This window comes from Euleptes europaea, chromosome 16, assembly GCF_029931775.1.
Source record: "Euleptes europaea isolate rEulEur1 chromosome 16, rEulEur1.hap1, whole genome shotgun sequence".
NCBI lineage: Eukaryota > Metazoa > Chordata > Lepidosauria > Squamata > Sphaerodactylidae > Euleptes > Euleptes europaea.
The window spans coordinates 32,121,312-32,135,437 of NC_079327.1; the positions used below are offsets into that span (position 1 = coordinate 32,121,312).

The window sequence follows — 14,126 nt, forward strand, 5'->3', positions numbered from 1 at the left end:
AGAACTTTCCAACACCTTAAATATAGTATGGTGATCTGACTGAGTGTGTTTATTTTGACTTACACTTTGTAAAAAATACCCCAATTTAATGTTATGCCCCAACAGCATAAATACTTGAACTCAAATATTTGATGGGGGAGGATCAATTAAATTTGGTCTAAATGTTATACTCAAACAAATCCAAAGCTTTATGTGGACATTATTTTTATTAAAATACCATCTGTAAAAAAATTAAGATAATATAACATGTACTTGCCTTACATTGCTTAAATTTTAGGGAAAAACCCAAAGGCACTGAAAGCTTTTGACACCTATGTTTAGTACATTCAGCTCAAAGAACAGTGCATATGAGCACATATATGCTATCTATCTATTTCAACAAAACTCAACTTTCATCCACTGAGTTCACTGGAATAGGTCAGCTTCAGTATTACCATTACTTGCATTATGTGATAGCTCCATGTCAGATTGGTGATTACAACATCCCTTACACCCATAAGAATTTTTGCTTGGGTTTTGACTTGACCTGCACAGTCAACCAGGTGAATTAATAACCTGATTTTTATTTGAGTTGGCATACGTATTTCACTTCCAATAAAACAACCTCTCTTCACACAGTTTCTAGTTTAATTTAACTAACTGTTTACTTTTTATTACAGTTAGTATAAGGTCTAATTAGTCAAAGGATTATTTCATTGTTATAAGTGATAATGTGGTGGGACTGGACTTTGCAGTTGACTATTAGAAAAATAATGCTGGGTACCAAGTCAAGCCACAATTTGTGCATGTCTGATCATACATTTCCCTTCTGTGGGATTGTACCTCATTCCTGCAAAACAAGGTTTTGTAGAACGTGTTTTCTATGTTCCAACTCTTGCTGAATTGATCATGTCATGCAGATCGTTACAGAGAAGAACACTTTCAGGAGGAAGGAAGTCTAGTCAGTAGCTTCTTGTGTTTTCTTTTGGGTAAGAGGAAATGAGGCTAAGGGAAGAATGATTTCCTGTGAGATGAGAAAAATACAGGGGATATGACGTATTCCCACTAACTCTTCACCTTTCATCATAAACAAAAGGGGCTAGCTTTTTGACAAACAACACATCTGGAGTATCTGAAGCTCTTCTCTCCAGGCTTCTTTACTTTAAAAAAATATCAACAATCAGAGCCAAAACAATGTCTTAATAAACATAACCAGGCACATGCAAGTAAGAAGGAGAATTCAGGGGATGATCTACAATTCAAAACACTAATTCTAAGAACATTCTAATTCTAAATGATTAAAAGTAGCCTGTTCTTGCTTCTGTGCATGGGTTCCCATAGCTGCAGCTTCTACATAAAAGGAAACCACTGGGCTTGTCTCTTTAACAAAAAAAAAATCCTCCTCTTGCCATTTCAGCCACAAAGCTCCAAGACAACTTGGCTCAAAATGAATGCTACTAAGGGTACACGGGTAAAGGGACAAACAGTTTAAATCAGAGAGAAACTCATGGGAATTTTCTTCTTTTCTCTGATGGGGAAATGCCACTTCTGCCAGATATTTTTGTTGGTAATTTTCACCCTCCTTCCTAATCAGCAAAAGAAACACAGTTTTGAAAACATGAACAGGTGAGTGTAACATTACACATCTTATCAAAACACCCAGGCTACAATCAATGCCTGAACTAGTTAGTGCTTGCAGGGTTGTATGTTTTTTTTAATGAATATGCTGACTGAGTTGCAAGGAAACAAAGTTCTCGCTCATTCAAGAGTTACAGATCTCTCTTTCTCTCTCTCTTTAAAAAACAAAATCCCTTAAATTTAAGTATTATCAGCTTGGAATTAGTTTATGGCTTAGTTTTACCTAAGGGAACAAAAGACTCTTACAACCAAGCCAAAAGGGGTAAAAAAAAACAAAAAACTGTGCAAATACGTTTTCGGAGCTGGCTCACAAAGAGTAACTGTACCACTACTGCCATGCCCAACAGTCATGCATTAAAAGTCTAGATGCTGCCCTGATTCAACTTCCTCTGGAACTTGACAGAAAACTATCAATGACTTCCTTTCATCCATAAGGAACTTCAGAACAGACTGCAACAGCTGAGAGAGATTAATGGATTTCAGCTCAACTTAGTGCCCCAATAATGTAAGCAGAGAGAGTCCCTCATGCCCTCTTCACTTTGTAAGTCTACGAAGCTCACCATTCATCAGTGAAAAGACTTTAAACTTTTCTGAAGAGGAACTGTGCTAAGTCTGCATTAGCAAAATTATGCCATGTGGTACCTTAGAGACAAAATGTTTTACTCTGACATGGACATCCCATTCACTTCATGCAGTTGCCTGTAAAAGCTTTACAGCACAACAAACTAGTTTAAGATGCCACAGCATTTTTAAAAACTCTAACTGGGGTAAGAGGAAGCCCTGTTTAAAATGTGACTTGTAGAACCAAACATTAAAACATTTATCTGAGGAACCAGGACAAGATCAGCACATGCTGATCAAACTCATGGTTAGACAACTGATCCCTTTCTCCCCCTATATACATACATACAACATTTGAGACTATCATTCTTGTGTCTTCTGCAATTGCAGAAGTTTGCAATTGCAACAGCTATACCTAAAGATCCAATGAAAGTTAAACCACAACATCAATGAGACTGAAGTTCAGAATTTATGCACCACACAAAAGGGCATGAAAAGATGGCATTAAGTACATGGTATGTGAAAAAAGATATTCATATACCACATCCACACAATCACACAAGTCTGCATATGTTCTATAGTTTGTTCTACATGGTGGGAGCCCAAATGAGCCTAAGACTCGTTCCCATATGCCACTGAATACTGAGATCTAGACATGCTGTTGGTATGTGGTTTATACATAGCAGAAATCAACTTCCAGTGGATTATGCCAAATCTGGGCTTTTGTAAAGGAAGTTGTTACAGTTGTCCACTATAACAGCACTTCCATTTGAACAGGATCTCCAGTGCTGTAGCTAGAGATGCCCAGATTCCTAATAATCATTCTAGGGTGTCCAGAATCCCATTCCGATCTGAATGGCAGTAGGACCAACCAGTCACAGGTGGCACTTATATTATTCCTTGCTCTAGTTCTGAACACAGTTTGCCTTCAATAAATCAAATTGTTAATAGAGATTCAAATGCACTTTGTATAATTCAACTAATTTAGCATATTTGTGACTGTGGAGTTTGACTTTTTGTCAGGTGGGAAGCGGATTTTACCTTGGCGTAAGTAATCAAAAGACCCTGGGAGGGGGGGGGAAGGGTATAAGGCAGAATTCTTAGAACAACTTTAGAGACTATCTTATTTCAGCTGTAGACACAAGATGACAAAATTTAAACAGGAACACAAGTCTGAGGGTGCGAGAAAAACCAGCCTCCACCTAAACAGAATTCAACATGACTATAGGTCTCATCAGTTCAAATAAAAGCTACACTGCACAGACCATCACTCTCACATTAGATGAACAATGTGGTAAAATACTGCAGAGAACCCATATCAAGATGAATGGGATGGGGGCAATAATATAATGTTGACTTTGGCTAAACAAACTTCACTTCAGGCCAAGTTGGCAGGGGAAGCAGGAGGAGGCAATGAAAAGTAATCTAATTCTTCCTTTACAACTAGGCTACTTCCACAATGACCAGACTAGAAACAAAAAGCTAAACCATGGAAGGGAACCTAAACAGCAAAGTTAGGGATAAAACTAATTTTGCAGGGAGTGCTTCAGAACTAGAAACAAAAACATTAACACTACATTAACAACCAGTCAAAATGTAAAGGATGGACTGTTGACAAGGCTCTGGATCATCAAAAGCTATAGACTGCATACAATTTAAAATCCATGCAAAACAAAGTATGGTCACTGAGCACATAAGCCCTTTTAAGACTTTCAAACATCAGTAGGCTAAAAGAACATATATGCCTATTTATGTGCTTTGACTGGCTCTGTTTCAGACTACTACATGTTTACAAGGAGATTGTACCAGTCATACATTCAAAGGCTCTTACAAATAACTGTGAACAATGAACAGCACACACAGTCTTACCAAAGGTGCATATACTTGTATATACCATAGAGTATATACCATAGGCTTTCTGCTGAACTTGTATTGACTGTCGGCCAGGATCAGTTGGTACAATCCTACTCCTCACACGGAAATTCAGCCTATGTGGATTTTAAGGTCTGAACAGAGCTACCGAAGGCGTTAGGACAAAACAAAATTTACATATAGGACCCCTTTCCCTATCAAATCAACACTTTAAAAACTGCTGCTCCTGTTACTTCCAGAGTCCTGTACCAGTCAGAAACTCAGCAGGCCCAAATTCTTCCAATAGAGTGAGCCAACAGCCCATATCCCAAGTTCTCCGGGTGCACCAAGTTATCTTCATATGCTACAGCTCAATGGTTATCTGGGAATCTTCATACTGATTTAAATTATTTTCAAGAAATCCTCCCTCACTTGCATTCACCAAGTACTAGACAGATCCCTTTAGAAACGTGAAGCAGCATATGCCCCATGAAGGATTCTATCCTATAGTGAGATCCATAGCAGCTAGACTTATTTTTAAAGTTTAAATACATTATTTATATTGTACAGGTCAGTTTCTGAGAGTTGTTGACTCTACAGGTTGCAACTGAAAATTCCCTCACCGAAGATCTAACAGGTCTCGACTGTTAACAGGAAGGGAGTTTTGTTCTGGAAATAAACTTTCTTACTGGTTTAACCCACAGATGAATAACTCAGATAGAATTATGGGCCAGAAAGAATCTAGCAACAAAGCGGATCACCCCATGACATCACCTGGTTTTACTATGCCCCACAAAACCATTTCAGAACTTCTGCACTTTGACCTTCTCACCCCCTGGGATAGGAAATTATTCTGCTGTACCCAAGGGCTTCTGTTTCAATCCAAAGAAGGAGGAGAGAGATCCTGTCCTCTCCAAGGAAACAGCTCAATGGATTCACTGCTGGGATCCAGCAAGAAACTTGTGGGAATGGGGAGATCAGAAGCTCGTGGGGATAGGGCAATCAGAATGACTACTTCCAGTAGCGAGTTGGCATTCTGATAACTCTTTTCCCCCACCTTGCTTCCTTTTCGAGATGGAGAGTTTCTTCCTCCTAAAACACAGTCAGCTGAGTTTTTAACATTAGCTACCCATCATAGAATTCTTTTTTTTTAATGTAAGGTCCTCCATCAATTCTGAGGTGATGACCACCTCTTATAACCACTTAATCAAAGAATGGTCCATAGTTTAGGTAGTTCTTATGAAATCATGCAAATGTGAAGTGAAAAGGAACACTGTTATCCATTTTAAAAAATTTAGTTTCATATAAGTACAAAGCAAAGTGAACACAATTTAACAACAAAACACGAATAGTCAATGACTAAATTAAAGATCAAATTACAAAAAGAATAATCAGTGCTATCGTAAATGGCATTCTAAAATGTATTTTAACACACACACATAATTAAAGTGCTATGAAAAGGGTTTGCAGCTGAACAGAAATGAAATACTTTCCCACATAGAAAAAAGCAGAACTCTTTGGGTGACTTGCACAAACTTAATTATATTCATTAAAATTCACAGATTATACATACCAGTGCTATTTCATGCAAATAAAAATTATTCTTTCAAAAAATAGAGAGCAGCATCAAGCCAAGTATAAAGATTAAAACTATATTTAGACCCACTTAAATTGTATATGCTACATAATCATCTTGTAAGAAAAAATAAATTAAACCGAGAGAGTTGTTTAAGCTGGCCAGCAGCAGGTAGTATTGCAAAAGGAACAGTCATTTGACTGATGTTCCCCCACATCTGTACCGAAAGATAAGAGACTTCAGGCATTTAAATCTCTTTTACACATGCAGTTTCGTTCATATTATTTCGACATATGACATAGGTTTTTTTAGTTTTGTACCATCATTTTTTTTAATTCTGTACTCCTTTTTTCTCCCCTTAAAAATGCATGTTTTTCCTATTTCCTCTAGCTTAATTCATTTTAATATTTAAAGGAAAGAGTCCTCTCCACTAGCTTGACTTATCCTCAAATTACACAAAACCTTTAGGAGCCTTTAAACAAAAATATCACCTGTATAAAAAGTTTTGTTTATAAATACTTTATAAAAACAAATTAGAAATAAATAGGTCAGACTGTGACAAGCTCATGAAATGGGTTTCCTCCCCTTCTCTCCACACAAGGTCTTTCTGAGGACTGTAGAATCATAGAATCATAGAGTTGGAAGGGACCACCAGGGTCATCTAGTCCAATCCCCTGCACAATGCAGGAAATTAACAACTAACTCCCCCCACATCCCCAGTGACCCCAACCCTCCTCCCGCCATGCAGGATCCCACAATCAAAGCACTCCGACAGATGACCATCTAGCCTCTGATTAAAGACCTCCAAAGACATAGTAGGACCCTTGGAAAGAAAGAAGAAAGCACCTTGCCCTGCCCATAGAAGAACTTGTGCAAAGGAGTTTGTTCCAGTCAATTTTCTACTGAACTGCAGCCCTCTCCTCCCCCCCCACTACAACCACATTAATAATTACAGTGAGGGAAAAAAGTATTTGATCCCCTGCTGAATTTGCCCGTTTGCCCTCTGACGAAGAAATGACCAGTCCATAATTTTAATGGTAGGCCTATTGTAGCTGTGAGAGACAGAATAACAAGAGGAAAACCCCTAGAAACCCAGAAGACAAAAGTCAGAGATTGATGTGCATTATAATGAGTGAAATAAGTATTTGATCCCTTTCCAAAAGATGACTTAGTACTTGATGGCAAAACCCTTGTTGACAATTACGGAGGTCAGACGTTTCTTGTAGGTGGCCACCAGGTTTGCACACATCTCAGGAGGTATTTTGTCCCACTCTTCTTTGCAGATCCTCTCCAAGTCAGTAAGATTTCGAGGCTGATGTGTAGCTACTCGAACCTTCAGCTCCCTCCACAGATTTTCAATGGGATTAAGGTCTGGAGACTGGCTAGGCCACTCCAGGACCTTAATGAGCTTCTTCTTGAGCCACTCCTTTGTTGCCTTGGCCGTGTGTTTTGGGTCATTTTCATGCTGGAATACCCATCCTTGACCCATTTTCAATGCCCTGGCTGAGGGAAGGAGGTGCTCACCCAAGATTTGACGATACATGGTCCCGTCCATCGTCCAGGGCAAACTGGCAAATTTAGCAGGGGTTCAAATACTTTTTCCCCTCACTGTAGCTTTAAGTAAACCATTGACTTTTGGTGAATTGTCTTACTCCTACATTAGTTACAGAGAATTTAATGGTGTCATCCATTGAGAGTATCTTACGGTAGGTTTTATGGATATCATATGGTGTGATCAGAATGTTTAAGTCCTTAAAATATGGACAGGGATAGAAAGTGCCATCAAATCGCAGCCAACTTATGGCACCCCTTCATGGGGTTTTCAAGGCTCAGAGATGGTTTGCCATTGCCTGCCTCTGCATAGCAACCCTGGACTTCTTTGGTGGTCTCCCATCCAAGTACTAACCTGGGCTAACTCTTCTTAACTTCTGAGATCAGGCTAGCTTGGGCCAACCAGGTCAGGGCGCACCTTAACACATACAACAATATCATATACTGGCAAACAACAGTGTTCCTTTGCAGAAACACAGATTTACCGAAGTACTAACCTATTGGCCTACCCTTCTTTGGTTTCCTTAATATTTAAAATTGTTGATACCCACAAACCCTCAGACCTGCTAGGGACTTCAGCTGTATAGCCAAACACACAAACAACTAGGTAAATAATTTAAGCAGTTAAAAAACAGAAATGAAGTTAAATTATGAGGTAAATCTCTGAAGCAAGGGAACCCAAGATTCTCGAACAAGTACAATTTAGCATAGCTCAGCCATTATTCCAATTAAAAGTCCTTCTGTTCGTCACAAAGCAGAATGAGCTTTGGTTTTCAAGCAATAGGCTTGCTTGATTTGAAATGCTTCAAACAATGCTGAGCTAATAAAATGCAGCTGACAAATACATCTTTCCTGATTGTAAAATATGAAGTCTGTGTGATAACAGTGGATTTTCTCCACTCAGAACTACCCTTTCCATTTAAGATGTTTAAAATGCTTCTTAACAGAAACAAAATTAATGCCTTCGATGAAAGCTATTAAAACAGTTTAAGTACATTTATATTTTTAAGCACTTATATATGTTTATTTTTCTCTGTTCTCATATGAAGTCCCATAGTAAATCCCCCTGAGTCCATTACAACTACTGCTTTACACTGTTGAATTCTGCCAACAATCTGCTCAACGTTTCAGCAGATGTTTCTGCATTTAGTCCTTTGGGATCTTTATGGGGCACAATTCCTTTCTAGCCTAAAAAGGGTTTCTTTCTGACATAAAAAGGTTTATTACAATGAAGTCACATTCTCAGACCAAAACACAATTCTTTTTATCTTGGCCCTTAGACAAGGTATCAACATGCACACTGCTGCACAGAGATCTCTCTCCTAAATAAATGAAGAGTTCAGGGATGAGCAAATCCTTTTTTAAAAAGTATTCGGAGGATGATGGTACTGAACTTACCTCTGTAACATCCATGACTTTGATGGCTGCCAGTTGACCTGTCTTGACATGTCGACCCTAAAGTGAACAAAAAGAAAGAAATATTAGCAATCTAATTTTCTCTTTAAAAGGAAAGATCAGAGCATTTGCAGACACAAGCTTTCTTCATCTTTGCTTGCCCACTGCCTTCTCCAATATTTTGAAAGCTGAAAGATACAACTTTAAAATATGTAAGTGTTAAAATATATTTGTGTGTATGTATAATGTCCCCCAAGTTGCAGCCAACTTATGGCAACCCTGTAGGGTTTTACAGGCAAGAGATTAACAGATATGATTTGCCACTGCCTGCCTCTGCAGTGGGGGGAGGTGAGGGGACTAGCAGGCGGAGGATACAGTGGCGGTCGTCATAAAATAGAGTTACATAACCTAAAAATATAAGAGTTTGAGTTACTTAATTATAACCTACAAAATAGTTACTTAGTTATAATTAATTGTTCAGTTTAATTGATCAGTGTTATTTAGCCATTTGTACAGCACAAGCAAGGATTCATGTGACTCATGGGGAGTCCCATTCCCGCCTTGCCCAACAGGCCAGCCACACGCTAAGCAGCCTACCTGCTCGCAACACTGCTGCGCTGCTTCCTCCTCTGACTGCCTACCCTGTTCCCCCACCACTCACTGGCTCCCAGAAGGGGACAGCATTGGTGGCTCCTTCTTTACCTGCCCCCCATCTATTATGGGTACAGAGGACAGTGATGGAATTGGTGTCTCCTTTCTTTGCTACCCGCTCACATTGTTCTGTCTCCACAGCTTACATGGCAATGGTAGGAGGCAGGGTGATAGTGGCAGCTCCTACCCATCCACTTTCATACCTTTCCTCCTCCCCACTATTTGGCAACGAGGGGGTGGTGGCAGAGACTCCTTGTTCCCCTTCACCATCTGACCACCGCATCATCGCCTCAGTAGGAGTAGGGGCAGTGGTGGTTCCTGTTCCCCCCATTTGCCTGCCTGCTGCCTGAATGGGGAGCTCAGTAGCAGCTCCTGCTCCTTCCTGAATGGGTGGCTTCTGCTCCTCCACCCCACCAAATGGCCTCATGAGGAGAGGATTTCACAGGCTGTCTCAAGGTGTGAGGGCTCCTCATCCCCAGCACTGATCATATAGGTGGATTTTAAAAAACCCTCCATTTTTATAAACGTCAGATTTTTCTGCATAACCTGCCCCCCCCAACATTGTTGAAAAATTTCCCTTCTCTCTTCATGGTCCCAATCTGTCAATTTCAGTATCCTCATATAGGGCCACGCTGAGCATAAGATACATTGACGATTCACCTATAGCAAGGTCAGATTTTTCTGCATAACCTTCCCACTCCCCACATTGTTGAAAAATTTCCCTTCTCTCTACATAGTCCCAATCTGCCAATTTCAGTATCCTCCTGTGGGGCCACGATGAGCATAAGATACATTGACGATTCATCTATAGCAAGGTAGTTTGAGAAACAGGGCCATGCTAAGCTAAATTCCATCCTTCTAAATTCAGTGAAATTAACGGGCTTAAGCAGGGTGTAATGCTTAGGATGGCATTGTAAGCCTCTCAGGCAAAAACAACAACGCTGCAACTAAGAAACCTATTTAATTTATAAAACAGATTAGTGTGATTCACATAAAATTTAACTGTGGCATAATTTCAACTGGTGTTTAACAGTGCAGGAATGCACTCAATATCTGTGGATCCAGCTAGTATCAATGGGGTCTCTGTTGCTTTTCCAGTTCAGCGGCACTGCCCTGCCCCCATTCCAAGCCAGCATAAAACCACAAATCTTAGTAGATTTTAAAGGGAAATGTGGTAGGGGAAGAGATAAATTAGAAAGAAGAAAAAACACAAACCAAACACACCATATTATGTTTTATTCATAGCCAGTATGTATGAGAATATCACCAATGAATGGGACAATCATTTTCACTATTAGATAAAGGAAGAACTGGATATGTTTTGTTCTCCTGACAACACCTTAGGGTATAGTGCTCACAAACTTTATCCTAATGCACTGAGAGACTGTAAATATTGCCACCAGTTATACAACCAAAAGCAAAGAAGAGTGTTCAATGAAGTTACCCACAGACCACTTCCTGCTGAACACAGGACCTAAGATACCACGGCCCTATGCAGAAAGAGGTACAGGAATTCCATCTTGTATCAAGCCAGTAAATCATGATCAGGCCTGTGTGCAATCGAGTGCATCTCCTGAAAAGATAGCTACCCATGGGAAAGATGCCACACCACCCAATCAAGGATTTATCCTGTATGGAATCCCCTCACATCCAGGCCTAAAGGACTTCACCTATGAGCTACTGAAGAGCTTTATTTCAAGTGACCTTCAGGCACTGTCACACCTTCTTCCCGTCACAGGAGGATTAGCCCCCCCCCCCAAATATTGATGCCACGTGTATGAGACCTAAAACTTGTTAAGGACAGGCAGAAATCCCACAATGCTGCTAGGCCTTATAACCTCCGCTAATTGAGTAATTTAGTTCTCGTATTCACTCCAAAGCTCCTCACTTTGTTGCAGGAAATCAAAAACCAGTTCATTAGACCCAGAGTGATTCATTATTCCTTATCTTACTACTACTCGCCATGGGAAGGGGAGGGGGCAGAGGAACAGAAACACAGAATTAAGAAATGATTAAATGAAGGGCAGACAAAGCACACACTCAAAGAAGGAAAGAAGCTGCTTAGAAGGGAACAACTAGTTCCTTTTCGATTTGCTGCTGCAGTAGTCTTGTTTGTGGGCTTCCTAGAGGCACCTGGTTGGCCACTGAGTGAACAGACTGCTGGACTTGATGGACCTTGGTCTGATCCAGCCTGGCTTTTCTTATGTTCAGTCTTCACTTTTGTTGCTAACATCCCCATTTAATTAAAAATTACAATGCTTTTAAAAAAATGAAAAATTGAAGAGAAAGAGCACTTTTAGAATATAGAGATAAAGAAAGAAAAGTAAGTGTGTCATAAAAAGAATCTGTTAACAGCCTTTGCCTAAGATGACACAAACTTCCTTCTATTCAGATTCTTCTAGATAATTAGAGTCTGCTGTTATTCTGCATTTTGGAGAAACAGACGTCACCCAGAGGCTTCAAAGCTTCCTGATGCTTCAACTCCATGAAACTTAAACTAATATTTCATTTTGCTTTTCACAGGCTGTGAAAGGGTTTGCAAGTGTGTCCCCCCCCCCCACAGTTCCTTAGGGAGAATCTTGCCAAGCGACATGGTGGGAAAGGACTGTGGGAAGTGCAAAATTCCTACTATCCCAAGCCAATTTGTTTCAAACATCATTTTAAAGGCAGTCTAAAATACTCGCACCATATTTGAACATCTGGTGAGTGGGACAAGTAGCTGACCACTTTAAAAAAGTTTTGTAATGCACAACCAATAGGGAGAGCTTGCACAGAATAGTGGTTTCAGTGTTGGACTATGTCCTGGAACAAACAGGTTCTAACCCCTGGTCTGGAAGAAAAAAAGGAGGGGAATAAAACCCAACCTAAAAACAAAAGCTGGGTACCCAAGGTTGGGTGAAAAGAAAATATATATATAAGTCTATGTATAAATACTAAAAGTATAATTTATTAGAAGCGCTATATAAAAGTTAAAATTATTTAAAAGCATTAAAAAAAGCACAATGGCATTTCCTGAGGTTGATAACTATAACCACATACCAAACGCGTTTCGGCCTATGGGGCCTTCATCAGTGGTTAATTAAAACCCTCTGTTAAACCTGCACACATTCACAGAAATACATTAATGAATACAAATACAAACAGTTCAAACCCAACCAGGCATGTGTATATGTTGTAAATTCTATTCCCAATTACTCAAACATCTGGTGTAATAGGTTCTCTTTGTAATACTGGTTAGTATAAGTCTCTCAAATACTATGTGTGCAGGTATCAACCTAGTAAAGCAGTTATATATATTTTCTTTTCACCCAACTTTGGGTACCCAGCTCTAACCCCTGGTCTGCCACAGAAGCCCACAAGGTGGCTCTGAACCTCTCACAATCTAACCTACCTCAAAAGTTTAGCTGCTTCGATGAAGAAGTAGAGAAAGGGAGAGAGCAATGAGATAAGACACTGTGAGTCCCCATGGTGAGAAAAGTGGAATATAGGGGGTTTTGTGTGTGTTTTGTTTTAAATACCAACATCAAATAAATGATCAGCAAAAGATTTTGTTTTTACTCAGTAGGTGAGTGCCATAACTTGCGGGATACTAAGGGTGCTTCTAAAATCTATTTTTAAAAACAAGTTCCTAGAACCTGTAAGACTATGGATCCCTCTACAATAGTCAGTTACGTGTATGCATATATTAAAAATACACACACACACACACAATTCCTGTCCACCATACACTGCTACTAATTACAATACTTCCTGATTGCCTCGGTTATTTCTTGCCACTATTACTTCCCATCAGAAGATTTCAAACTCTTTAAGATGCAAATATCTGACTCAGAATAAAGTACGCAAACTAATTTATGGGGAATGAGGTTTATGTACAACTGCCAAATTTCCTACTCAAAATTATGTAATAAAGACTACAGCATTCGTGTCCTCAAGGGCAGAGCTTTGGAAGTTGCTTTGTTATCCCCTTAGGGAAAGAGCCATTAAAAAAAGAAAAATAAGACATATACAAGGAGCCAGAAAACACAACATAAATGGCTGCTTTTGAGCAGCAGCTTGCAGACATTATGACTCTATTGTACTGCACAATACTATACTCTATTAGCTCATGAGAAAAAAAAATCTTGGGGAAAGTTGGCATCAAGGCTAAGGAATAAAAAAGCCAACCAAGTACCCACAAATGCTGGATCAAACATATAGACTGAGGAATATTTATTTCAAGCATATCTTACAGCCAGATCTCACTGTACTGCTTCTATACATTGCATTGTAATAAATTTTTTAACAGTACTATTTCCACAAGTAGACTCTGATATGTGGTTTCCTGCCTACCACAGGCAAAAAACAAGTTATATGCTACCACATTACTAAGATACTGAACGAAGAGCACTATCCTAAGGGGGGGGGGTCGGGGGATGGCACAGCCGTGCCACCTTCTGAGTGGCTTGCTGGCCCGAAAAGGCACACCGAAAAAGGAATTGTTGCCAAACCCCATACAACTGCTCCGAGTTTCACGGGGCAAGTTTGCACCAGCAAAAGGGGGCATTCCCAGGGCAAAAGGCCTCAGGCAGCTGACTAAAGACAGCCCCGCCCTAGGAATACACCCTTTGTTGCCAGTGCACCCTCTTGCACTGGGAAACGCTGCCACGGCGGTTGTTGCTGGCACCCAGGCGTGGCATTCCCGCGTGGCTCGCCATCATAAGTGGCCCTGGGCCAGCGTTAGCACCAATTTAGCTGGCACAAGTGGCACTAACGGCGGCGCAGGGGTCACGACAGCTCCAAAGACCTTTCAGTCCCCTGGATCACTCTGCCTGACAGAAGCTTGCTTACAGGCAAATTACTGAATTATTCTCACACTATACAGCTCCACTGCAATGTTTTTCACAACAGGCTTAGCGTACAGTACACGCTACTTAACTTCACA

General features: G+C 40.1%; 1 protein-coding gene across 4 annotated transcripts in view; it reads right to left on the minus strand.

Moving 5' to 3' along the window:
* MAP4K4 (mitogen-activated protein kinase kinase kinase kinase 4) overlaps window positions 1-14,126 on the minus strand; it is a 180,468-nt gene that overhangs the window by 88,685 nt on the left and 77,657 nt on the right. For all 4 annotated transcript variants that reach the window (XM_056862077.1, XM_056862076.1, XM_056862075.1 and 1 more), the window contains exon 3: window positions 8,555-8,611. In XM_056862077.1, the coding sequence (XP_056718055.1) occupies window positions 8,555-8,611 (57 nt within the window). The remainder of the gene's footprint in view (window positions 1-8,554; window positions 8,612-14,126) is intronic.